Source organism: Dendropsophus ebraccatus, chromosome 3 (assembly GCF_027789765.1).
Source record: "Dendropsophus ebraccatus isolate aDenEbr1 chromosome 3, aDenEbr1.pat, whole genome shotgun sequence".
Lineage (NCBI taxonomy): Eukaryota > Metazoa > Chordata > Amphibia > Anura > Hylidae > Dendropsophus > Dendropsophus ebraccatus.
In genome coordinates, this window is record NC_091456.1 from 38,715,495 (window position 1) to 38,742,808 (window position 27,314).

A 27,314-nucleotide genomic window follows, 5' to 3' on the forward strand; every position below is an offset into this window, starting at 1 on the left:
CTAGGTCTACAGAAAACAGTCTCCTAAAAAAGCAATTACAGCAGGCCACAACCTTGTGTTCCAGGTAAAATGGCCTCTGCTGTCTTATATTGCAGTGTTGTATTCGCACCTTATCCAACGCGTTTTAGTCAGTATTATTTCTAAATATGACATCATCAGGGGCTATAGGTGGTATGTCATGTTTAGAAATAATACTGACAAACACGTTGGTTGAGGTGCCAATACAACACTGCAATATAAGACGGCAGAGGCCATTTTACCTGGAACAAAAGGTTGTGACCGGCTGTAACTGCTTTTTTAGGAGACTGTTTTCTGTAGACCTAGTGACTTGATAGGAATAGACAGGGGTCCATACTCATAGGTCTGTGACTATACAGTTGACCGAAAAGGGTCTTCTATAAGAAATTGTTTTTTGGGACCAACAGGGGTCCGTAATACTACTGGAAACTGGGGGGACTGACTGTGGTTCACAGGTTACCATGTTTTGAGGAATGGTACAGTACTTGGACTGACATATGGACCGACACAGGCATTCCTTAGACGGTGACATAGACATAATCTACAGTGCGTTGTTAACTGTCCATTGTGCTAATTGGAGATATAATACTTACCTATTGCCAGTGATGCTGTCATAACTTCATTGTTGTACACATTACCCATTTTTTGGCTCTAAATCAGTTACCAATATGGCTCGCAATCTGAATTCCCAAATACATGAACTTTCCAATAACTCCTTATAGCGCCCAGGATGCTGAAGAGGTATGTGTGCTACCTTCCACCTCAGTGCTGGTCGCACGCGGTTAGGGTGCGTACACACTACGGAATGGAGTCAGAAAACCCGTCGCGCATTCCGCAGCTCGCACCTGCCGGTGGACTGATGCGGGCGCGCATCTCTGACCGCGTCATAGACTCCATTCTATGCACAGGCAGATTTTGTCATCTGTCCAAAGAATGTCCTCTGGCCCACCAATTGATTATCACTATAAGTGGCCGGTCAGATGATGCTGTGGGCGCAGGCAGTGCTAACTGGAGCGAAGATTACTCCAACTAACAGCGTGGGACCAGTGCCGCAAACCTTCCTCCTCAGTGTCCCGGGTGCTATTAGGAGCAATCAGCAGGTTAGACTTGTCTAACCTGCTGATAGGTCATCAGTTTACAGGCTGGGTCAACCCCTTAAAGGGGAACTATCATAAGTATATGCCATCAATCTTACATTAGAGGGAAAGTTGTGCTCTGAATGTGCTACAACCCATTTCAGTGTTTACTTGTGCATGGTCATACTATCTGTATCAGCGGTGCACACAAATAGGACAACACTGCGGTTCATTGCATTGCCACTACAGCGCTATGGCCCCTTTAAATTAAAAAATATATGTCACCTGCAGATCTACAAAACAACAAGCCTGAGTATAAAGCCTGGGTTGGGTTTAAACTATCAGGGCTTCTACACAACTGCCCTGCACCATGGTTTGAGAATATACAGTATTACATTATGCATTATGGATCACTTAACTGAACACAATACACAATATGGAAGAAAAGTAAAAAAAAAAAATACATACAAGAATACATACGTTACACAGCAAATAGTATATTAACAACTTATCGGGTATCTAGATGACAGATATGAGTACCAACAAAAGGAAAAGTATATAAAGGCCTGATAAAGGTCATCCTTATTAAAGGGGTAGTGCGGCGCTCAGAAATTATTCACAGAATAACACACATTACAAAGTTATACAACTTTGTAATGTATGTTGTGTCTGTGAATGGCCCCCTTCCCCGTGTCCCACCACCCGTGTACCCGGTAGTGTTGGTGCAGTATACATTACCTGATCCGTGTCGAGGGCCGTCCGCCATCTTGTGCCAAACGTCATCTTCGTACGGACGGCCGAGTCGCTGCCGCCCGTCCCCCCTCCGCCGCGTCACAACTGTGCTCAGCCGCGATTGGCTGAGCACAGTTATGCTCAGCCGCGATTGGCTGAGCACAGTTATGCTCAGCCAATCGCGGCTGAGCATCGGATGACGCTGCAGAGAGCGGCTAGCATTCAGGACAGTCGGAGCTGTTCGCCGGTCGCCCGAAGAAGACGTCACTCGCTGAAGATCGGAGACGGGTGTCGGCACGTGACAGGTGAGTATAGCGCACCACACTTCTGGGTACACGGGTGTGGGTGGTGGGACACGGGGAAGGGGGCCATTCACAGACATAACATACATTACAAAGTTGTATAACTTTGTAATGTGTGTTAGTCTGTGAATAATTCTTTACTGCCGCATTACCCCTTTAAGCATAAACTATTAAAATGCACAACAGGTGCTTGGATAAATCAGGGGAAAGAAAAGCAACCCGCTAACATTGTTCAGTTTATGTGTTTGTAGACGGTGCATGGTTTCTCAAGTGGAGTATGTATTGTCACTGTACAGCCACATATCTATGCTTTATATTTCTAGCACTGGTTAGGAGCCCTGATTTGCATACTATTCAGTGAGCTGTATACTTTGACAACCTGCATAGGAAACCCAGAATTGGTTAGTGTACACAGGTGTAAACATAGGGATTACAAAATATATGAACTGGTTTACCAATTCTCTATGCTGCGAGCAGGAGGTCTTGGTTTTATTATGTGTCATTTTTTACATGCATATTTTTTTAAAACTTGTTCTGATTTATCCAAGCACTTGTTGCACTTGCATTTTTTTTTGCCCTTAATCTACGTTTCTTTTTGTTGGTACTTCTTACTGCTCTCTGTAGGGCCTATGTTATGTACAGCTGGTTGTTTAGTTGGTGTATGAGATTAAAGCCTACCTACTGTTTTAAATGGAAATTATCGGCAGGTTAGAAGCATCTAACCTGTCAATATGTCCCTATAGCGCACGCAGCACCAAGGATGAAGGTAGTTTATTTAATCGGTTAATGAGGCATTGGGTGCACTGGGGATGCGGCTACCACCCTGAGTGGACCGATCCATCCCAGCCAGCACGAACCAGGGTGACTTCAGCACCAAACCAATAATCATTAAAGGGAGGGGGCTAAACAGGGTGGATTGGTGCACTGAGGGTGGTAGTCCCACCTCTAGCGCACCAAACTGCCATATTAGCATATGGATAAAACAACATAGATGAAGAAGGCACCAAGGATGAAGGTAAGAAACTTACCTTCATCCTCAGCGCACTGTGGTCTATAGGGACATATCATCAGGTTAGATGCTGGGGAGGTGGTTGTTTGAAACAGTAACCAATTAAAGCGAAGACTTCGCATGTTGCAATGTAACATGCCAAAATGTTTGGTCTACCAGGAGACACGAACCGTGGCTGGTCTTCTACCCTGCACATGCATTCCCTGACCATAAGCACATGACATTCAGATAAAATATATCAATGTCCAACTAGAGAGCTGAACTCCAGGGGTCTCCATTGATGACTACATCAAAGGCGACTAAAGTAGTGCTGTTTATTTGTCTCTTGGCCATGCTGCAGCGTGAGAGACAAAGATAGTCCACAGATAAAAAGTGCAAAAAGGGGCAAACCCCAATAATTTAAATAAAGACATTTGTACTCAGGCCGTGTTCACACAGTGCAGTTTTGTATGCTATTTGCTGCTCTTTTTTGAAAGTGCACTACAAAAAGAATGGTACTATTTACCATGATTTGCATAATTGCTCTAAAATAGCAAAATTTTTCAAATCATTTTGGAAAAATTATGACAAAACCTGACGAACCAGCACTCTGAACACAACCTTATGTGGTCACCATAAACCTCAACTAGCACATACATCCCCAGCTTTGGCGGAGGATCATTTAGGGAGGAAGTGGACTGTGATTTAGTGCTGGACGGAAAAGACCCACAACAGATATGATACGAAACACATGGTGGCCCACGACTCACAGGGGCCCCTAGTATTAACCTGAACTTAGCTAAGGTATATATTCGAGTTCACTGACTCATAATTTCCATCATTTGGTTTGTGTATCTACAGAAAGTTTCCACTCTTCACACCATATAAGTGCATGCCCAGTCTGCTAGATTAACATGCTCCTTGTGTGAAAGCTGTCTGATAGATTCTAAAATAATAGGTCAAGTCCTACAGAAAGGCAGAACTGAGCAAGGTTCTCTTCTCCTTTGCACATAACCTTCAATTTGCACAGCTGGACTGAAAAGCCAAAAACTAAAAGAATTTACACTTTTCTCTCTTAGGTTTACATTGCGTTTATGCCATCTGTTTAACATATCTATTTCATGGGGGGAGGGGGATTTAAAATCAGGAAAAAAAAGTGGGGATCAGAACTTAATTTTTTTTAGTGTACACAAAAACGTGGTTGACCATGTTTTTCTGTTCGTTAAAATTAAAACATTCAAAATGGGACCACTTACGTGTAGAGATGATAGAGTTCTATAGAACTCGAACTTTGTCGAATCTTCAGCAATTGATTCCCGATGCCTTCCTGGTCCGTGAGGAAGGAGGAGACAGCCCCAGGTACCGCCTGGAATTTCGGGATTCAGCCTAGGTAATAGGCTGTGTCCCGGAATTCCAGACCGTACCCGGGCTGTCTCCACCTTCCCCACAGACCGGGAAGGCATCGGGAATCAATTGCTGAAGATTCGACAAAGTTCAAGTTCTATAGAACCTAAGATTTTCCGCTGTTCGATCATCTCTAGTTACGTGGACAGCAAAGATGCAGTAAAGGTGCTGGATCATAATAAAGAATATTTACTTACCCCCGTAGAGCCGCGCTCGTACAGGCGCCAGGTGTCATTTTTCTCCCAGCTTCCTGGTGAGTCAAGGCTGGATTCTGCTGCTACAATGTCAGGGCCCCGCTGATGGATTGCCTGGTCAGCCAGTCAGTGACTACAGAGCTGTCCCGCCCCAGTCACTGATTGGCTGCATGGACAATCCATCAGCTGGGTACGTGATGCTGCAGCTGCAGGAGGCCAGCGACTGTCAATGATTGGTAAGGTGGCACTGTGGGGGCATGGGGATGGGTAAGTATACAGTACATCCTTTATTATGCTCCTCACCCCTGCCTGAAACTTTATTTTTTAGGACTTTCCCTTTAATAGTAAACCTCAACACTAGGTGTAAATGAGGTCTGCATTTATCACTAATTTTAATGAATAGAATATTTTATTGCACGGGCAACTGCATTTACCAAGTACAGAATGACCTTTGCCAGGCAACGAATAACTGCAAGGAGCTGAGGAAAACCAGCATTGTCTGGCTGTTGCCATAGTAATAAAAGGAAAAAAGCAAGCTATATTACATACAATATTATTTCCTATGAAAATTAGAGCAAAAATAAAGGTTCAAAAGAACTGCTTTCTACCTTCCCTTGCTGGACTACAGCCTAGATTACACCCAGGGCCGTATTACCAGCTGCTGCTGTCCTAGGCACTAAACCTGAAGGCGCCCCAACTTGGGGAGTGTGCTTCCGGCCACATGCATTTATCTACATGAAAACTTTGTCTGAATCGCATTTTTCATGGTTTTTAACTGCTTAAAGCATGAACAAATTTCCACATTGAATCAATGATTAGAGCAGTCGGATACACCAAGAGGTGCACGTCTCTTAGTAAATCTGGCCTTACCTGCGCCTGCCATACCGAGTGCGCAGAAATCTCCACCTGCTCCTGGGCCGATGTAGATTTCTGCTGTGATTTACGCCATACTGTCAGTTTGTCTTTATCATTCTCGGACTCACATTTCCTGTTTACACGTCTCGGCGTATTCCGCGTCCTCAGCTGACTTATCACTTTTACAAGGGCAGATTATCAGCCGAAGCAGCATTTCTAGCTACCCTCCTGGCCAATAATTGACCCGTGTAAAAGACCTTTAAAGGATGCGCTGGATGATAAAGATACTAAGCTTAACTAAGTATTAGGCCTTAGTGGACTTGTCACACTAGAAAACATCTGACATGTTGCAGGGACATGTCAAAAGCTTTGATCTAAGTTTCTACCTGATCTGTGAACGCAACAGTAAATACGCTGCGTATACGGTGTGTGGGTTTATACCCTAGGAGTCAGTCTCAAGACATTCACAGAGATGGGAAGAGAACGTACCAAGCACAGATGATTTCATCTAACACTTTATATAAATTGAATATACTATATTACTTTAGTGACATGCATAGATTCATAGACAGCTTATCCTTTTCATTGGACCTTACGATAAGTCTATAATTAAGACGTGATTTCATATATGTCATCTGTAATGGTATTACACCTCTACTGGAGCGTGACAGACGGATACTGTTTAATGCACACAAGAAGAGTTTCTCTGGAAACAGTCATAATAGAGTATGAGATAATCCATAAGACATGATGACGTATGAAACAAAGTACTTCAGCTGTATTTCTTAAGAGGAGACATCTTTTGACAAATAAGGCTTTTCACCTTCATCCATTTGCTAGCCCAGCAGAATTCACATGGTCTGTTTTAAAGAACACAAAAAAGTGCACACACCCTGTCAGGAAATTCATTCTCACCATTGTGTCTAGGTCGAAAAAAGTCCTAGGACTTTTTGGTTTTTACCATCCCCTTCTGCACCAGGCAGCGGTAGAACTCCTGGATGTACGTGTAAACACATTTCCAGTCCGGTTCTCGCATGCGGACCATATCCTCTGCGTCTAGCAACTGCGGACAGTCAGCGTGCTTCCTAGGGGTGAACGGACGAGGAGAGGTGGAAAGAGAGAAGGGGAACCAGTGAACACAGCCCAGTGGAGAAAGAGAAAAAGAAAAAAAGGAGAGACAAGAGAGACATTCATGAGTGGTTGAAACATTCTGGTGCCATTACCATGAACATACCCATGCTGTGCGTGTCCAAGAACTGAGGTGCATGGTTGAGGAGAAAAACAAAAAAACAACACAATTCAATGAGGGTAACAAACAGACCTTGGACAATTACATGAAGTGTGACTGTAGCTGGTGGAGAGGTGCAAAAAGCCAGAGTTAAGAAGTGATACAGATTCTTTACGAATCTGAATATATGCTGCATGAATTGTGTATGTGTGGTTGATGGCCATACAGGACACGTGTGCAACTAAGAAAAGAACATCGCAATGCAACCCTAGAAGTTGCATTGGAAGAGACCGCTCTCTTCTATGGCAGTCACAACATTATTCACAGAATATTCAATTATCCTTTAAATTTTACATGTAGTGAGGTTCTAGGATTGTATTCAATATACTAGTATAATAGATGTCTACACCCATAACAGAACTGAACATGGTCACAAACTTGGAACTACATTAGGGGTGAAAAAAGAAGTCCGGGGAAAATTTTTATTAAATTATTGTATTTACCCCCAAAAGTTATACAAATCCCTAATATACACTTATTATGGGAAATACACAAAGCGCTTTTTCCCCTGCACTTACTATTACTAAGGCTTCATTTCCTGGATAAAATGGTGATGTCACTTCCTGGATAACATGGTGATGTCACGGCCCGACTCCCAGAGCTGTGCGGGCTGTGGCTGCTGGAGAATATGATGGCAGAGGGATGCTCAGTGTCCCTCCAGTGCCCTGTGTCCCTCAGTGTCCCCCTGCCATCATCCTCTCCAGCAGCCACAGCCAGCACAGCTCTGGGAGTCGGGTCGATACATCACCATGTTATTCAGGAAGTGACATCCCCATGCTATCCAGGAAGTAAAGCCTTTATGCAGTAGTAAGTGCAGGAATAGTGTATATTGGGGATTTATATAATTTTTTTTTTTTTTTGGGGGGGGGGGGGCAATACAACACTAATAAAAATTTTCACTGGACTTCTCCTTTAACTTCTAACCTCACGTGCCAATGAATTAGTTGACTACTTAAAAGCATACCTGTTTGGAAAAACTTTTGACATGTTGAGAGTGTTCGTACCCGTGCCGATCATGGAGAAGACCACTCTAAGCACTGTCCTCTCCCGGCTATGTGTCGCGTGAAGAGTCGGGTTTCTAATGCAAGTCTATGGAGCCTGACTCTTTCACTGACATAGCGGGGAGTGGAACACTCAGACCAATAAAAAATTCTGAGAGGTCTCTGACATGTCAAAAGTTTTCTAAATGACAGGTGGTCTTTGGCTAGGGAGAAGTTTCTAAAAGGTTCATCTCATTCACATTATATTTTTTACATTTTTTTATGTTCCCCAAGGGTGGGTTCACATGTAACGAATCCACAGCAAATTTTCCGCTGCAAGCTCGCAGCAAAATCCGCTGCGGATCCTTCACTGTGTTGGATGTTTAGTTGCCAGGAGACATCAAAGCAAGTCGGATGGGGGACCCGGTAATGTATGCACCGGGCCGCCTTTTACATACTCGCAGTGGGATGACAAGTGACAGGGAAGGATCCGCAGTGGATCAGTTATGTGTGAACCCACCCTAAGATTTGATGCTGTGTTCAGTTTAGTTAAATTGATATTAAATCTGCTGCGGATCCTGTACATGTAACCGCAAACGTAATACAAAAAAAAAAATTATTAAAAATGGTTTTATGCTTCAGTGGATAATAAATCATGCACACATGCTTTTTCTAGTTGGCTAGTTGATGACAGAAGTTTACCCAGCGAAGCCCATATATACTTTATGAATGCCTCAAAAAGGAATTACTGTATCTGTTTGACATTTTCTCCTTACTAGGAAGCAAGAAGAATCCTGGTTGGAGATTAACTCTACATGGTTGTGACAAGATACTTGATACAATGGTTGAAGGATGAGATGAGTATCTAGTTTGGCCATAGCCTATGTGTTCACAGTGGAAGACATCCAGCTGCTTAAAGAGGTTATCCAAGATTAGAAAAAAACATAGCTGCTTTCTTTCAGAAACCGCACCATCCTTAGTTTCTGTAATATATTGAAGCAAATGAAACAGAGTTGTAATGCCACACCTGAGGACAGCTATGTTTCTAATCCTGGATAACACCTTTAATTCCTTATAAAAGTATCCACTACACTAAGGGTCCTTATACATTTGGCAATTTGTCGGCCACAAAAGAGCGCAGATCAGTGAGATCGGTGCTTGTTTGCATTGCCTTAACATGGCATGACAAAAGCATAGGGAGGATAGGGAGTTTTCCCCATCCTCGGCTGATCGGAGTCACTTTGACACAGGCCGATTAGGTGCTGCAGGGGTGTTTCTAGCCCTGCTTGTGAAAATGGCCTAAGAATAATCCAGCAGAGACCTCTCTAGGCTGAAGACATCAGTCTATAGAGGTCTGGCCATCTCCTAACTAGTAGACAAAATAACCCCTATTTAGGAACACGTCAGAATATTCAAAACCAACTATGCATATAATAAAGCAACAATGAAAAGCATCATTAACATCATGATATGCATATAAACGTAAGCATTGCACATACATGAAATGGAAATGAAGTGTATAACACTAGTAAGCATGCAAAGTACTTTCTTAAAGGGGACCAGTCACCAAGACAATGTTCTCTAATTCATAGACATGTTATAGAGCTGGAAGACCTGAGCAGATTGATATATATCTTTGTGGGGAAAAGATTCAGTATACCTTGTAACATGATGATTGAAATCCCTGATCATTCTGTGTTAAGGAGTCCAGTGGGTGGGGTCACTCATTGTAGGATCATTCACTGGACTCCTTAGCATGGAAAGGTCAGAGATATTAACCAATACATTACAAGTTATTCTGAATCTTTTTCCATAAGGATATATATCAATCTGCTCAGCTCGTTCTGCTCTATAACATGATGGTGATAACTTGCATAGCATTTACATGGTGAGAGGTTCCCTTAAAGAATTTTTAGCTGCAAAGAGGTGAGAAAAAGAGGGATACAAATCAGTGCCATGAGAAAGCAGAGGATCTGCAGTGCCAACATGGGAGAATATGGAGCTCTGACTGGATATGAGATTAGTATTCACCACCCCAGGAAACTGTATCAGTAGGCCAAATTAAGAAACCTCAAATCCAATGCAATCCATGTATTAGTGTTATTACTCCAGAAACCACTGGATAGAAGACATAAAAAGGAAGCACCGTCTTTAGATTCTGTACTAAAAGCCACACAAACTAGAAAATAAAGGCGGACATTTTCACAAAGCAGGTTAAAAATCACGATTAATAGGAGCTTTGATCAATAATATTCATAGTGGGGAGAAAAAAGGAATGTTACAGCCCAAACTTATAAAGAAGAAAGCTTTTCATGGCAGAAAGCAATAAAGACATAATATAGATCTTCTTACAAGCTATAGTACTGGCACCAGTGGCAATGTGAAAAGATATATGCAAATGTCTGCAAGTATGCACAATACAAACTACAGGTGTGGTTTGTTTCCATCTCATCCATCCCTAACCATTTTACATTTGTAATTTTTCCATTTAATATAAAATATTCTCCTTTATACGTATATAGAGACTTTTTATACAGCTCATGAAGAGGAGTGCATCATATGATTTTATAGGATCCAGGTATAGATAGATAAAAGAACATTGGGGGAGATTTATCAAACATGGTGTAAAGTGAAACTGGCCCAGTTGCCCCTAGCAACCAATCAGATTCCACTTTTCATTCCTCACAGACTCTTTGGAAAATGAAAGGTGGAATCTGTTTCACTTTACACCATGTTTGATAAATCTCCTCCATTTGTATTTGCCAAATATTAACAACAAATGAACCCTAATTTTCACTAAAAGTATCCAAGTGATTTTAGTGCCCATTTATTGTAGGTTTGTACTGGACATATAGGGGCGGAATACCTTAAATTCTGAATTAAAGTTTTTTTTTAGGCAGACATTTACCGATTACCTACCCTTGAGTAACAGATTAGTGAAGTGCCGAAACCAGACACCACTGAGCCCCTATTAAAGGGGTAGTGCGGCGCTATTATTCACAAAATAACACACATTACAAAGTTATACAACTTTGTAATGTATGTTATATATGTGAATGGCCCCCTTCCAGTGTTTCCCGACCCCCGCCCGTGGACCCGGAAGTGTAGTGCATTATACGTACCCGATTCGTGTCGACCCCCGTTTGCAGTCTTCTGACAGTGATGTAATCTTCAGGAGGCCGGTTGACCCGCTCCTGCTGTCCCTCATGCCGGCCCCCCTCTGCCGCGATTAGCTGAACAGTCAAGATTACAGACTGGGTCAGTCGACACGGATCAGGTATGGATACTGCACTACACTTCCGGGTACACGGGCGGGGGGCCATTCACATACATTACAAAGTTGTTTTTTGAATAATTTCTTAGCGCCGCACTACCCCTTTAAACACACGACCTTCACAGCAATCTCGCTTTCTCCTTGCTCGCCCACTGCCGGCGCTATTACACGCCGACAGCAAGTGGGTAAGAGGGGGGGCTGGATGGGCAATTGTTCAATCATCTGGGCAGCCCATAGAAGATAGTGGCGGTCTGCTGACGCCGCTCCTATTACACAAAGCAACGGCAACAGATCATTGCTATCGTGGTCGTTTGTGTTTAACATGTTGTAAGACATTGAAAGACAATGATCAGCCATCGTGCATGTCGGCTGACTGTTGCTTTTAATTACACAAAACGATTATCGGCCATAAGGGCCAATTATTGCTTGGTGTAATGGGGCCTTTAGAGCTGTGACACTAGTAAATACCTCTGGGTTACTGCAGCTCTGCTCCCATTAAAGTAACAAGGAAATGAGCTGCAGTAACTGAGAATGGCTACTACACACGGGACAAAGCTATCTGCTTCCTGTTCTGTCTCCCTGAGTATCGCGGCACAGCATCTCTGGCAAATGGCTGCTTGACAAGTGTGCCGAGTACCAGCACCCTATTGATTTGATAATGATCATAGTCATTGTCAGGTTTTGCCCAGAAAACTCCTAATTTAAAATGGTGTTCTGCGTGTGTGTATCCAGTACAAGCACTCAATACACAGTCATTCACATTAATGACACTTCGTATAAAATAGCACCAGTACTGAGGATATACAATGGAGTTGGTCCTTGAGAGGTATATGCAATGACTGTGTAAATAACACAATTTATAATATTATTGGTGCTGATAAATGCAGACGTTGCATATTCTTTCCACTGCATAATGTGAACATGCCTTTAGCCACCACATAGACTTGGCTTATAGAAGAAAATACATAAGCAGTCTTCTGTCCAAAGAAGGAGGGCAATAGAAACTGAACAACTTTATAAAAGGAAGCACATGCACAACCAAAGCTTTACTCCACAGACATACATAAACGTCATTATGAACCTTCTCTAAATATTCTCGTTTTACATTACAACTCATCTCGTCTAATGTTAGACAATAGATCATTAAAATGGAGAAGGAAAAGAAATTCAATACGTACTCTGCAGCAGAAAATGCCAAGTCAAAATTTTGTCTCCTGTTCTGTGGACTGAGCTGGTTGTAGTCAAATGCCTCAGGGAAGAAGTTATGGACCAAAGCACAGAATGCCATTCCATCACTCCAGCTAGAAGAAAAGTTCTGGATGTCCACATGCTGCAACAGAATATATATATATACCAATGGTCAGCAGCAGTCAGAAGCACCACTAAACTTAAAATAAAGCACTGGGGATACGGCTTAGACAGAAAAGACATATCAAGAAGACACTGAAAGTAAATAGTTGCATATTTCTATAGATGGGGCCTTGTGCATTATTATTGCGGCAGACGATACCAAGATATGAATATAGGCTACGGTGACCAACTAGATTCCAGGCGTGAAAGTCATAGCCCTCCAGCTGCTGTAAAACTACACTTATTAGGCCTAGAAAGCCAAAGCTTTAGTTGTCCAAGCTTGATGGTAATAGTAGTTTTCAAAGAGCTGGAGGGGCGCAGTTTGACCCCTGTGCCATAGGTGGTCTTATTTAGTTGCTCTGGATAACACCGACGTAGGTGTGTAAAAGCACAAGACGTCAACTTTCAGGAGGAGCCGCTAAGGAGGCTATTGTTTTTACGGTACATACATATATATGGACAAACTACCCGGATTCATGGTAAAATGAACACCTCATGTACTAAAGATTATATTTTATAAGAGCACTCTATAGGCGCCAACACTTACATCATAACCTCTAGTTTTCGCTTTGCACCAATCTAACAACATCTGCTTGATACTGTTAGCGTTAGGAACACCAAACGCTGCAGACCGAGGGGTGGCAACTTTGGAAAATGCTGGAGTTGATGGACTGCAAAAGATAAACACATACACATATTACATAAAGACTAAAAATGGCATCAAATCATTTATGTAACTATTAAAACTAAAAATATACATAAGTGTCAACTGGAATCTTGAATACCTCCCTCTCCCTGGGAAAGAAATCAAATTATTCACAATTTAAAAGGGCAAAATTCTGATTTCCGGCCTGAAGGATGCAATGGAGAAAACTGGGAGGTGCTATAGAAAAGCTACCAAGATAAAGAAAAAAAGTGATAATTGCTGTATATGCTGCATCACTAGCGTTCATGCATAGCCAACATGTTACAACACATTCAGGCATCAACATCTATATGGTATTACACTGTATTCAATGTATTGTGCTGGTTGGGGGGAGACCAAATGTAGGAAGTCTGCACAAGACTAAAAAGCTTCCTTCAGGAGGCTGGACCTGGATACAAATATAGCTTTATTTTAAAGCATAACTAAAAAAAAATATATATTGTAAATGGCAAAGATCACCTAGTGTTGATTTAGATTTTGAAAATTATAACAGGTACCCTTCAAGTCATGGAATTCAGCTTGTTAAACAAAAAGACTAAAAATCAAGAATTGCCCTTTAGTTTGGGAGATTAGAATTTTCGGCCATATCGCCCTGCTGTACCTTCCACTATCTTTCTCCAGTTTTTCAATCATAGCCTTGCGAGATTGTGTGGCTGGTGTCTTAGGAAGACTCTGTGCTTTCATGAGCTCCTTCTTTCTTTCTGCTTGCCTCCTCTCCAGGGCAGCCACACCATCATCCTCCCGATCAAAAATACTGTGGTGCGAAAGAGAACATGTTTTTATACTCTTCGTTATTTACATATCGTACGACCCAGGTATTGAGCCAACATAGGGATTCTCTCATGGAATTTATTTACCTGCCGACCTTCTTCGATGTGGCGCTGAATGAAGATTTGGTCTGAACAACTGTTCCACCATCTGCAATTATAAATGGTCCTTAGATAGGCTGGTATATTTAAGATACCTAGTTTCATACAGTGTATAGAGATTTTATACATTTTTACTTTACCTTGGTTTTATGCACCCATTAAAAGTTACCGTTATCAATAGCACTCGTCAAAATGACACTCCTTTCTTGTTACCAAATATACCAACATGGGAAAAAATGGTCTGAAACCAAACAGGCTCTTTTTCCAGTGATTAATGATTCACTGTGAAATGCTGCAGTGTTTCACAGGAAACCTAACACTGTCCAGGAACTCTAAGTCATCAAGTCATTACGGAGGTCCCCATTTCCAGCCACTTCTTATACCTATAATGTGCACTTGAAACTCTGCAGCATTTCAGAATAAATCCTACATCATAAAGGAGTCTGTTTCATGCTGCCTGTGGTTTAAGCGGCAAAAAATATTTGAAAGATTCCAATTCATTAATGGCAGTTAAAAGGGGTTCTCCACATATGTGTTATAAAAAAAAATGTGGCACTCCAAATCGCTGTTCCAATGCTATGTGGGGCTGGTGACAACCAGTCACATTATGCCACTTTAATAGTAGTCAGTTGTAATGGCCACGCCATGTGACAAAATCTCTGCACCCCCTGTTCCTCCTCTAATATAGAGAAGCTGGCCTACTGTATACACACTCTTATGAGCAGCCAGGCATACACTGTACATGTACATACAGTGTAAGTGGGTGAGGCTTTACGCACCACTGGTTTACGCTCAGCGAATTCCCTGCACCCGGCCTAGCAGAAGTGCCGCCGGTCAGTGGTAAGCAGGCAATGCATAAGGAATCATCCTTTTATCTTTGATAGCATATCTTTATTGAGCTAAAGCAGGAACACAGTGATGCACCTCTGTCGACTCAACACTTAATGTAATAGAGGGCAGAGAAGACCTGAGTGTGGGGGGGATAGGGCTTCAGAGTGCTGCAGGGAGCAATATAAGTCAGTGCTATCCACTTTTTTTTTTTATATAAATCCTTTAAGAGGAGGATTAAGTACTTTCAAGCCATTTTAATAGATAGAAATGATAAGAAATTCTATATACTCACTCTCTGATCGTTTTACATAACTGGCCTCAACAGTAGTGGTTCTTTTGCTGCCATCACCTGTATCACAAAATGTACATTTAAAAGATATACATGTCAGAAAACACTAAACAGGTCTGAAAAATAGGGTAGAAGATGCATTTCAAATACAATATCTTTTGGATAACTACTTTACTGCACATGCTAGTTGTAATCCCTTCATAATCCTTATATAGTACCCCATGACCTTTTGAGGCCTCATGCACACGTTGAGTGAATCACGTGCAGACCAGGAAGCTGCATAGTGGAATCGCAGACCACCCGGCATCATGTTTCATTATGATGCCAGGAGCGCCGAAAGTATTTAAATCTTTACGGGACTGTACTGACAAAGCCACGTGGCTGTATCAATAGTGTCGGGATGATTTAAATACTTCTGGCATCACATCCATGGATCACGCATTGCATTATATGTAGATTGTGGTTTGAAGCGATTGCCCTTACATGTATTCAGGAAAAGACAGTCCGTTACTTACTTGACTGAACCATCCTCTGGGTTTTAGTGACTGTGCTAGTAGCAGAGCCGAGATTTGTGGTTTCAGTCTGCCGTAAACTGGTCTCTGTGCTCCGTGCCATCCTGGACTCCTTTTCCTTGTTCTTCAGTTCCTGTAATCTTTGCTCTCTCTCCTTCTCTCGTTGTTCTAATATGAAGCCAAAACATTTAATAAAACATACAATACAAAGAAATATTACCGTTTATAAATGACTGGATTAAACGAAATCAGGACTTCTCTGCAATCAGCATGTTATAGAGCAGGAGGAGCCGAGCACACTATACATAGTTTTATAGGAAAACATTCTTTATACAAAAACAGATGTGAATAAGTTTTATATTCATACTAAGAAGGCTGTCAAATCACCCATTAGTCATACTCTCCTTACCCTGTTCCCCACAGTTCCCAGATCTCCTATCATCTGGTCCCTCACTCGGCTCCACGTCTTGATTCTGATAGAGGTGTGCCACAGAGGGGAAATCGGTACACTGGGGACACCAGGCCCACCTCCAGGGCATAAAGTGGGCCGAAATACACCATAATAAACCAGCACAGATCACAGGAACTGGGTGGTGTTTTTTTTTAAAAAATGTACATGCCCTTGCCAGATAGGTAGTATAAAAATAATTGATTAAGCAAATTGGTACATTCACTTTAAAATTTACCCATGACCGGGGTATTTATAAAAATATTTTCCAAAACAACCTTTTTTCATAGTGTCAGGTACCCTTTATAACAAAGACATAACTGCAAAAACAATGCAAGACTGACCAGAGAGCACAAGGGCATCTTAGCATATGGGGGGTGTAAGTATATTTGTATCAATTTAGAAGGGGAATGAAACTTGGAATGAAACTTGGTGAATCTGCATTGTGTGGTGGTAAAACGTAAGGCATGTAAAGTACCCCTCTTGCGCTGTCGTAGCTCCCTCATGGCTGTTCTGATTAACCTCCTTTCTTCAAAGTCTGTTGTGCCATCCAGCTGGAAATAAAATAAAAAGAGCACCTAAATAAGAGCCTTATGTTCTAGGAACCTAGGCTCCAAAACTCTTGAGTATTTCAGTCTCACCATCTTATCAAGAACATCCTCGTCTTCTATGGTGCGCAGTTCATCAGACGTCACTTTGCCTTTTCTCCCATGTTCCACTTTCACACTTTCAGTTGTGCTTGGAAGAAACACTTCAACTTGCTGGTTGCCCTGTTGGGATGGCTCTGGCTCAACCTGGAGAACAGAAAGGCATTAGGGTCCAGCAGAATTGACAAAAATCAAGCAATACGACTAATCAATACTACTTATTTTAAAGTACTGTATAGCTGAATACAGGAAGTATTCTTGGCATTGGAAATGGTCTTGGCATTTTACGTTCCAATACCTGTTAAAAAGAATTTCTATGGAGGGGGGTTTATTAAGACCGACGTATCTGAATACCAGACTTTCACCTGCTAGCAGACCTAAATCATAATATATCAGGTGCGTGGGGAGGGTACACCCCCCCCCCCCCCCCGCCCTGCCATGTCACACCTGCTGTTTGCTAATCAGATAAGGATGTGCTCCAGGGAAAAATTGGAGATTTTATGAGCAAACCAGCTGGATGTTTGAGGCTCGTCCTTTTATGAAACAAAGACACTTGTGTGTAAATGTCAAGACTATTTTCATTCAGTGATAATGTAATGTACTGGATATCTATGTATAAAGTACTATTTTTGGAATGTGCTCACTGACATGAACAAAACGGTTCTTTAAATGGTTAGTTAGAAAACCCCTTTTTAAAAAGGTATGAACAACTTTAAGAGTTTTCTTCCTTTTTTGTAAGTATAAAGTTTGATTTGTGCACACTGCCCATGTGATTCTCCTTTGCAAATGTCCTGGTATCTGCTTTCCTCTATATGTACAGCCTGTGTGAGCTGTCCTCCAAGGATCCTCTCTTTTCTATCTACACTTTGAGCTGGTATGCAATTCCCTTCTCTTCCCTGCTGCTATCTCTAGCAAAAATAGTGAAAACTATCTATCTGGAATCCCTCCCTCCTTACTGAGCAGCAGCCAATAAGTATTTAGAATGTGGCTTCATTTTGCATTCAGGAAACAATCAATAAATCCATGGTTCCCTTGTCAGCTTAAACTGCACATGTGAATCCAGCCCTTTTAAAAACAAACCAAAACATTTCTTTCTAGGAGTTTTCTGCACCAGATTGTTTGCAGAAAATACACAGTATATCCAAATAGCAGCATTGTGGATATGATTTTACATGTAGAAAAAAACTACACAAACACTTTAGAAACTAAACACATGGTGCAGCTTTTATTCCTGCAGAATGTCAATTAAATACTGTGTAAAAGTAGCGAAATCCGCTGCAGATCCTGTAGTGTGAAGCTGAATGGGTCCCCCAAGCATACATTACCTGCTCGGCGCCGCGGCTGTGTGTGACGCTCCCGGCTCCCCTTGCTCCCTATCAGCCAATCCGTGCTGCCTGATTGGCTGGTGGGGAGTGAGGGGAGCATCACACACAGATTCAGGTTCATACTACAGGATCTGCAGGGGATTTCGCTGCAAACTCGCAGGAAAGCTATCAGCAGGTAAGAAGCATCTAACCTGCTATGTCTCTATAGAGCATGGGGCACCGAGGATGAAGGCAATTTTCTTACCTTGATGAAAATAAAACAAAAACAAAAAAAACTTACCTTCAACACCCCATGAACTATAGAAGACTTAAGAAAAGAGAAAAGAAACACATAAAACAATAATTGTGCACACTAAGAATTAAAAAACAAATGCATTACATTTTATCAACAGCTCCAAATTTACGCATTTATATTTTCATTCTTGGTGTGCACAATTATTGTTTTATACAGGTTTATTTTCTTGTCTGTACTATCTGATCTGGCACGTTTGTAGCACCCAATTCTTATCTGTCCGTATTATAGTGGTGCCACCTTACTATTGTCCATGAACTACAGAGACATCAGCAGGTTAGATGCTTCTAACCCACTAATTGTTTTCTTTTAAAGGAAACCAAAATCACATCAAATTACATTACATTACATGGACAGCCTACTGATTTAAAGGAGAAGTTCGGTGAAAATTTTTATTAAAGTATTGTATTGCCCCCCAAAAGTTATAGAAATCACTAATATACACTTATTACTGTAAATGCTTATAAAGTGCTTTTTTCCCTGCACTTACTACTGCATCAAGGCTTCACTTCCTGGATAACATGGTGATGTCACGACCCGACTCCCAGAGCTGTGCGGGCTGTGGCTGCTGGAGAGGATGATGGCAGGAGGACACTGAGGGACACAGGGCACTGGAGGGACACTGAGCATCCCTCTGCCATCATCCTCTCCAGCAGCCCCAGCCCGCACAGCTCTGGGAGTCGGGTCGTGACATCACCATGTTATCCAGGAAGGGACATCACCATTTTATCCAGGAAGCAAAGCTTTGATGCAGTAGTAAGTGCAGGGGAAAAAAAAGCACTTTATAAGCATTTCCTGTAATAACTGTATATTGGGGATTTGTATAACTTTTAAGGGGCAATACAATACAAAATTTTCCCCCGGCTTCTCCTTTAAACTGGACACTTGCTGGGCTGCTGGATTCTACCTTATATTTAAGTTGCTTGTTGAGGGTAAAAGTTGTAGGACTAGTATCATGGATGTATAATAAATAAATAAATGAAAGTAATAATAATACACAGCTGCTATCCGAAGCGATCCGTACTGTGACGTCACAGAGGACTCCGTTCAGGATTATCCTAGCAAGCGGTTTTACGCGCCACCGGCCAGGGCGCACGCTTTGCAAAGAAGTTACAAACAACTACAAAGGACGTAGAGAACTCTAACCTATTCCGCGGATCTTAAAGGAATTTGAAAGAAAACTAAAACCTATCAGATGCAGTATTGGCTGATACGGAGGATCACAAGTCAGAGCACAACCAGTACACCTATGTGGTGAGTGACTTTAGTTTTTACAAGTACATGAATGATAGTATGTGAATTAGTTAACCATTTCATTATAATATGGTAACTTTTTAGTGCGGCACAACATTATTATTACCTTTTATTATAGTTTTATTGAGTGGAAGCAGTAACCACTTGTTGGTAGCCTGCAGCTATACGGACACTGGTAATTTACTAATAGCTGTGTCTGTCAGGAGCGCGGTTGTTTTTTATACATTTTTTAAATAAATGAAAGTACTGCAAAAAACAGCCCCAACATTATATGTAACTATACTATAGATAGATCTCAAAGCTTTTGACTTTTAAAGCAATCTAGCCAGTAATGTCTACATTCAATTCCTTTATGGCAGCTGGAGAATACTTTCCATTTGTCACTGTACTTCACACGTCTAGTAAAGAAAAGTGATCACGGCCATAGCTTAAGCTCTCTGCAGGGTGTAAAACTAGAGTATATAATGGAGGATTTGGATAGATGAGTTGCTAGTGAACTACACAAACACATAGGAACGTAGCTGGCACCTGATCCAAATATCTATATCTGGACCGGGCAAGTTACTGAACAATTGAAAAGCGCCAGATGCTTTAAAGGCGAACTGTAATAAATTAACGCCTTCCTATCTGGAGAAGCAGGAAGATATAGGTCACACAATAAGCTGCTATACAAGACATACTGAATTATTGCCTAAGAATGCAGCCATTAGAGGGTCTTGGGACTGAATGTGCTACTTCCATACAACAGGTCCTAATGTATACCAGAGGTGACAACTCCTATCCAAACATAAAAGTCTGCAAAAGCTCAGAAACTGACATCGGTTTCCTGAGCTCTAGGTTTGGTAGCTATATACTCTGTTTTAAATTTTAGGAACAATGAACAGTTACAGAAGCTACTTTACCATCTATACAGACAAGAAATGTATAAAACCCAGGATGACAAGAAAATATATCGTCCTTGTAAGGATCTAGTCGTCCCCAGAATCTAAACGTCTTGCAGTCCATATACTGTATATGCAAAAGAAGAGCCCGTGGAGCCTCATAGAAGAGTCTCGAAACACAGGACTAGCCAGATATCCCTCTGGGAAGTACCCAGCCAAGGGGTGGCTCCTGGAAGGAAACCACCAAAACCACCATATTAAGTGGCCCTATAAGTCAATGTAATGACAAGGGAAAAACCAAGGCCAGGTATCCATCCACAGACAGCGGTTCATATACTGTACATAGAGGTAGTAAGTTTGAGGACTTACAAGGCTGTTACTTCTAGAGAGATGAACAGAGGAAGATCTACGAGTGCTGGCAAACCTTGGAGGATGGGGCACCGAACCACAAGCTTCCTGCGCGCCAAGGAAGAGAGTCAACTCCTCCACCTGTCGTGTCAACCTCTCTTGTTCCAAGCGGAGAAGAAGATTTTCTTCCTTTAAATCATTGACCGCAGACGTCAGTGGTTCCAATAACATGGCCATGTCCCGAAGCTGCTGAGTGACTTGCTTTTGAAAGAAGATGAATTCCGGCTCGGCATTCTGCACAGATTCAGGGTGCTGGTTATCCAGCTCCTGTATACCTGCACTAGGCATGGCTGGACCTCTTGACTCAGGACAGTGGCAGCAGTTTGGACCGCTAAATGTGAAAACAACCTAGTACAGAGGAGACCCTGAAGGTGGTGAGGGGGGAGTGGTTCCTGCCGTTATGGTCAGAGATCAGGGTGGATCTGTCCAAGGACGCAGCTATAGCCCTGCTCTGATCCCTTTTCTAATCCAGATATGGGGGAATGTTTACGGACGTGAGCTATAAATATATCGACATAACATCCCTCTGCAGACAAAGGGGAAGAAAGATATGGGCACAGCAGGTGGCAGGAAGCGGCCTATTCCTAGAACACCACAATTGTTAACCACTCTTCCTAGCACTGCTAAAATCCATCAAGAGATAACATGGATGTATATTCTCCATATTTATTATTTTCTATCATACAGCAAGAAGAGAGTAGCAATCAATGTAAATCTATAAGCTATAATCTTTCACATATCAAGATCTTCACTTCACAGGACCTTTTGTATTATGATGAGAAAGGCAAAAAAGGCATCCTGTTGTCTTAATAGACTCTCCCTGGTCAGCATAGTGACAAGGAGGGGAAGCCTGCGCTGGAGAGAACACAGAACACCGACAGCCTGGGCTTTGAAATGTCAGGATGTCAGATGTTCTCCCCTAGAACAACATCCCTTATATGAAATCACTCCAGTAGACATGCTTCAATATGCAGGGGTTAACCCCTTCCCACCTGCCACATGTACATGTACACTAATCTTATGGTCACGGTGCCAGAAGTCCCTTACTGAATTCCTGCACTTTGTGCAATGTGCAAACGTGAGCTATCACAATGAAAACCTAATTCTGTACTGTGACAGGGAAGCAAAATAACCAGTTAACCCAATATGGAGGAAAAAAAAAAAAAAAATCCGAGCAGTGGTCATATTGGTCATATTCATGGATACTTCTGCACCACCCCATCATTAACCGTGAGGACATGGCTGCACATAGCAGCCGGTCCCCACGTGCTATGAATTGAGCTCAGCTCCTGAGCTCACTTGATAGCGCCGCTGGACCCACTGGCGTACAGATACATCATGGGTCCTTAAGAGGTTAAATACTGTGTTTATGGTAAATATATATATATATATATATATATATATATATATATATATATATATATATATATATTTTTTTTTTTTTTTTTTTTTTTTTTAAGAATATTTGGCGATTTTTTTTCTAAATTTTCCATTCTTCTATCTTTATTATAAAATAATCCAGAAATCTTCTTGTAGTTTTCATTCTCATCAAGGCCCTATTACAGAAAATGATTATCGGCAGTATTTGGCAGATATCGGCCGATAATCGTCTTGTGTAATAGAAGGCCACAATCAGCCAACGTGAACAATGTCGGCTGATTGTTGCAGTCGTTTGTCTTTGACTAATATAGCAATGATCTGCAGTTGTGGCTCCGTGGAATAGGAGTGGCGGCAGCAGACCGCTGCTATCTGCTATGGGCTGCTCGGACGATCTATTGATCACCGGGGCAGCCCCCCTGCAGCCTCCCAGCTTTCACCTGCTCGCTGCTGCCGCGTGTAATAGCAGCGGCAGCGAGCAGGGGAACAAGGAGCAAACGAGTGCTGGACAGCGCTCGATTGCTCCTCCAGTCGCCCCATGTAATAGGGGCTTTGCACTAAGCTGAGGCTTCCTGTTCTGTCTGTAGTGATAAGAGGAAATTACTGTAAAAGTGATTTGTACAGCATTGCAGAAGATAGATAAGACAATAGTAGCCCCCCGTAGAATTACCTTTTCGAAAGGTCACAGAGCGCGCTCAATGATGTTTTGCAACAGAATAAAAAACATAATTACTAAAAGAAAATTTAGGCGATACATACCCATTCACTGTTGCACTGCCTGGTCACGTGACTTCATTACTCATACAAGTAAATGGGGTTGTGCTGTGACCTATAAGTTGCGCAAGCACAACCTTACAGATGCAAAAAAAAAAAAATATCTTGAATGCATATTCTGCAACCGCAGGGTCGCAGCTGCCTATGGGCTGCAGTGTAAACCCATTCCCTTGTATGAATGCAGTGGCTGCACAACCAGGCAGTGCGATACGGCAATTCCTGGTGGCACAACCGGAACCTCATCTCTTACCCAACGTCCTCTGTACATGGATAGAAGTAATGAAGGAAGTTCAATTTAAAGCTAAAATACATAACCATGGTGTTGCCCATAGCAACCAATCACAGCTCAGCTTTCATATAATTATGAGCACTGGTAAAATGAAAGCCGAATTGTGATTGGTTGCTATGTGCAAGAACATTATTACTGTAGGACTGTATTCGTTTTGTGGTAGGGCTGTGTTTACATGGTTTGTAAAAAACACTTGTATAAACATAGAAAAAAAACAGCCTCCAAAAACAGCATAACTTTTTTACCCTTTTAAAGTACAGGCTTTTTTTTTACTTTTTTTTTTCTTCCAAACTTTGATTTCAAGTTGTTAAGAGCATTTCCCAATAAAGTAAATGGGAGCTGAAAACCAGGTGTATATTTAATGCATTTTTATCTGTGTGAACACAACAAAGTATTATTCATTGAGCAAACCTAAAAGGAAAAACGTATTAGGGTATGTTCCCACTAACAAATATGTGCGGAAATTTTAAGCAGAGGCTTGAAGTTCCGCCTGTCCCATTGACTCAATAATATTCTCAAGCTCAATCCGCCATCTGCCTGAAGAATTGACATGTCAATTTTGGGTGGAGAACGGATTGAGCTTCAGAATATCATTGAGTCTATGGGACAGGCAGAGCATGGTGGACTATGCTTAAAACTTCCACACAAATTCCGTAGTGGGAACATACCCTTACATTCTTTTCACATTGTTTTGCTGTGTTAGCATATGTCTTTTCCACAATGGAAGGCACTATATGCCCATAACCAATAGATACTTTTTTTCCCCCCTTGATTTCACTATGGAGCAAAAAAAAAAAAAAAATATACCATTGAATACTGGTACAACAAAGGCCATAACAACCTTTTTTTAAGCCTCCCCTGGGTGAATTGGCATATTCTAAAGCGTCTTACATGTGCCATGTCAGAACTCCTTGCTGGTACATTAATTTGAGGAATTAGCATTTTCTAAATCCTACAAGCAACTTTTAATCCAGGCATGGGGAACCTTCCCGCCCTCCAGCTATTGCAAAACTACAATTACCATCATGCCTAGCCAGTCAATGCCACAACTTTAGCTGTCTAGGCACGATGGGAGCTGTAAGGCCAAAGGTTCCCCATCCATCTACCTGCATGAGATGGTTAAAAAAAAGTATTTTAACAAGATCAAAATATCCAACAGCAAAGTCAGATGTACATTTGCAAGTGATCTCTGCTGCAGGTTCTAAGACAGAGACTTGGATTTCTGCCTTGGATATTCAGTTTGATATGTCAAGAATTCACCTGCGGATAAGCCGCAGACATTCCCCCTTTACATAACGACATGGCACTTTTTCTTAAACTTATGATGGAAAATTCCATGCTGTGCGAACTGCAGCATGGATGTAAAACTTAAATATTCATGAGAGAGAAGAGGCCATATAGAGAGTTGCTAAAGGTTCAGACATTGAAAAACTGTAAAGAATTAAATTAAATCTATCACCACTATACTAACTTAAGGACTCTTACCAAATTCTCAGCGCAAGGTATTCACCAAATAGCTCTCTCTCACTTCCCAGACCCCTACGGGTATAATGGAAGTAACTAAGCTATCTGTACAAAACTGACCACAATGAACAACTTAGGAACTGTCCTTGAAAAGTATCATACAGCTGGAGAACAGGGCTCTGAGAATAGCCGGCAGTGGCGTTCTTTTTTTCTGCTTAGGAAACTCAACACCATGCCATGACTATATTCCTGCATGATAATATCACTCACATTTACTAGGTCAATTGGCTGGCCTACAGCTACACTAACCAACTGTGTCAGACTCTTGCAATATTATTAGGTATAAAGACGTTAAAAGGTTCTATTTTCAACTGTGTAATCAATGAACATGTAGTAAAATAACCTTATTTACCAATCTCTCTGTGGTCTTTTAAAGGTTTTTTAAAAGTATGTAACCTTCCTTATAGGAAGTCTCTTACCTTCATCCTCAACACTATTTCTGTGCATTTAGGAGTTCAAACCCTATACTAATGAGGAGTTTTATCGCAATTGGGGTGGGACAACCAGACCCCAGTAAACTGATCTGCCCCCAAAGTGGGTCAGTCCATCCTTAGCCCCTGTGAGCAAGAGGGATACATCATCAGCAGGTTAGATTCTTCTAACCTACTGATGTGTCCCTTTAAGCTTTACCTCTTTTGATGCAGACCAACTGCTCTGTTGTCTTCAGCAAAACTTCCTGTCTGATGTATATCATGGAACATACTTCCTGTCCCTGTATACTGGACACTCTAGCCAGGAATTCAGCCAACTCTATCTTTATCCCACTACACTGTGACTAAAGCCCCTCCCACTGTGTGGCATGAACTTCCAGCTGGAGTGTCTTGTATATAGGAATAGGAAGTACAGAGCAGACAGTCTGCATGAAGAGCAGAAGGATAATGAAAAGCATACCCATCTATAAGGGTAGTGAAGAAGAGCCTAGAAATTACAGGTCAGATAGCTGTGATGCAGTGTCCCAGCACAGAGGTTCTTTCTCTTTATACAAATATTCTGCTTGGTGTTGTGCTGGAAAAGTTTAATGGCCACTGCAAAAGCTTGTTTTATGTTGCCCCCCAGTGTTTAAGTCTAGTATTGCATCTTATATCATAATGCTGTTATGTATATTGATTTGCATATTTGTTGGTCATGTGGTGTGGTGATGCAAGAGGCCTAGTATCACGTGACTTCCCCGGCTGCCATGGCAACTCCAATAGCAGTTTTCTCTCTGGTCTTGTGAAGAGAAGGTCCGGTAGCGCCAGCCTCGTGGTGCGGACGCTTCACTACTTACCACCCCCCCCCACCCGCCACCCCCCACCCCCCGTCAGATATCTCTAAACTCGTTCCGGTCCAGTGCAGACCTGGCGTATTCTTCAGGATTCCTGTCTAGTCTAAGATCTGGGTTCATCTTCCAAGTCTCCATATCCTCTTATTATCGCTAACTGCAAGTAATCTCCTCATCATTACTACACCCAGCATCATTATCTCAAGGGAACTACTACTCCCATCCTCAACAAAGATTCGTTCTAACTAAAGGGACATTTATATATATATACGCCTATTGCCACACCACCCATCACCTCAGTTCTCACCAGTATTATGTTTATTTATACGCCTCTAGGACCCTCACTGCTGGAGAAGGGAATTCAGTGACTCACATACACTGTTTCAAAGCAGCTGTCAGCATTCGCTTTTAACAGAGAAATTAAATGAGGTAACAGAGTGTGTGTTTGGCTCTCCCCACTGAAGTCTATGGGAGTTGCCATAGAAGGGAATACCACTTGCAATCTACCGCCGAGTAACTAAGGTGTTTGCTTTACTTGACTTGCTCCATTTTTTCCCCCATGAACAAAATTTATGCACAGACTAAAAAATCTAATCCAGAATCCTGCAGACTTCTTAAAATGTACCACTAAAATTTAGCTATAAGCTTATGTGCATCACAGCAGACCTGGAAAGTAAATTGCAGGAAAATATCTTGTTGCCTGACCGCAGCTGTGAGGAAACCTACCGGAGAAGAGAGGACACATCAGGCTGAAACCTATAACCATGCTGAACCAGCTTCAATTGTGCTGTTCAGTGAATACTGATGGTTTAGTAATAAGCCTTATTTAAAGGGGTAGTTCCCGCCCCCCCCAAAAAATATTTAAAAATCAACTGGTACCAGAAAATGCCGGAGATTTGTGATTTACTTCTATTAAAAATTCTCAACTCTTCTAGTACTTATCAGCTGCTGTATGTTCTGCAGGAAGTGGTGTATTCTTTTTTACAGTCTGGAGAGCAGGAGAAGTTTCCTATGGGATTTGCTGCTGCTCTGGACCCTTCCTGACATGGATAGAGGTGGCAGCAGAGAGCACTGTCAGAATAGAGAGAATACAATACTTCCTGCAGGAAATACAGCAGCTGATAAGTACTGGAGAACTTGAGACTTTTAAATAAAAGTAAAAGTAA

The 27,314-nt window shown here is 41.8% G+C and overlaps 1 protein-coding gene across 3 annotated transcripts in view; it reads right to left on the reverse strand.

The window, feature by feature from the left end:
* The window catches only part of SMTN (smoothelin), a 110,041-nt gene that overhangs the window by 4,798 nt on the left and 77,929 nt on the right, over positions 1-27,314 (reverse strand). Inside the window, exons 11-20 of one of the 3 annotated variants that reach the window (XM_069961498.1) lie at positions 16,758-16,910; positions 16,595-16,670; positions 15,672-15,836; positions 15,160-15,216; positions 14,025-14,085; positions 13,769-13,921; positions 13,009-13,132; positions 12,290-12,441; positions 9,908-9,955; positions 6,485-6,654 (exon numbers count right to left, since the gene is read on the reverse strand). In XM_069961498.1, the coding sequence (XP_069817599.1) occupies positions 6,510-6,654; positions 9,908-9,955; positions 12,290-12,441; positions 13,009-13,132; positions 13,769-13,921; positions 14,025-14,085; positions 15,160-15,216; positions 15,672-15,836; positions 16,595-16,670; positions 16,758-16,910 (1,134 nt within the window). In that variant the 3' untranslated portion in view covers positions 6,485-6,509. The remainder of the gene's footprint in view (positions 1-6,484; positions 6,655-9,907; positions 9,956-12,289; positions 12,442-13,008; positions 13,133-13,768; positions 13,922-14,024; positions 14,086-15,159; positions 15,217-15,671; positions 15,837-16,594; positions 16,671-16,757; positions 16,911-27,314) is intronic. The other 2 variants (XM_069961500.1, XM_069961499.1) reach the window with 2 other exon arrangements.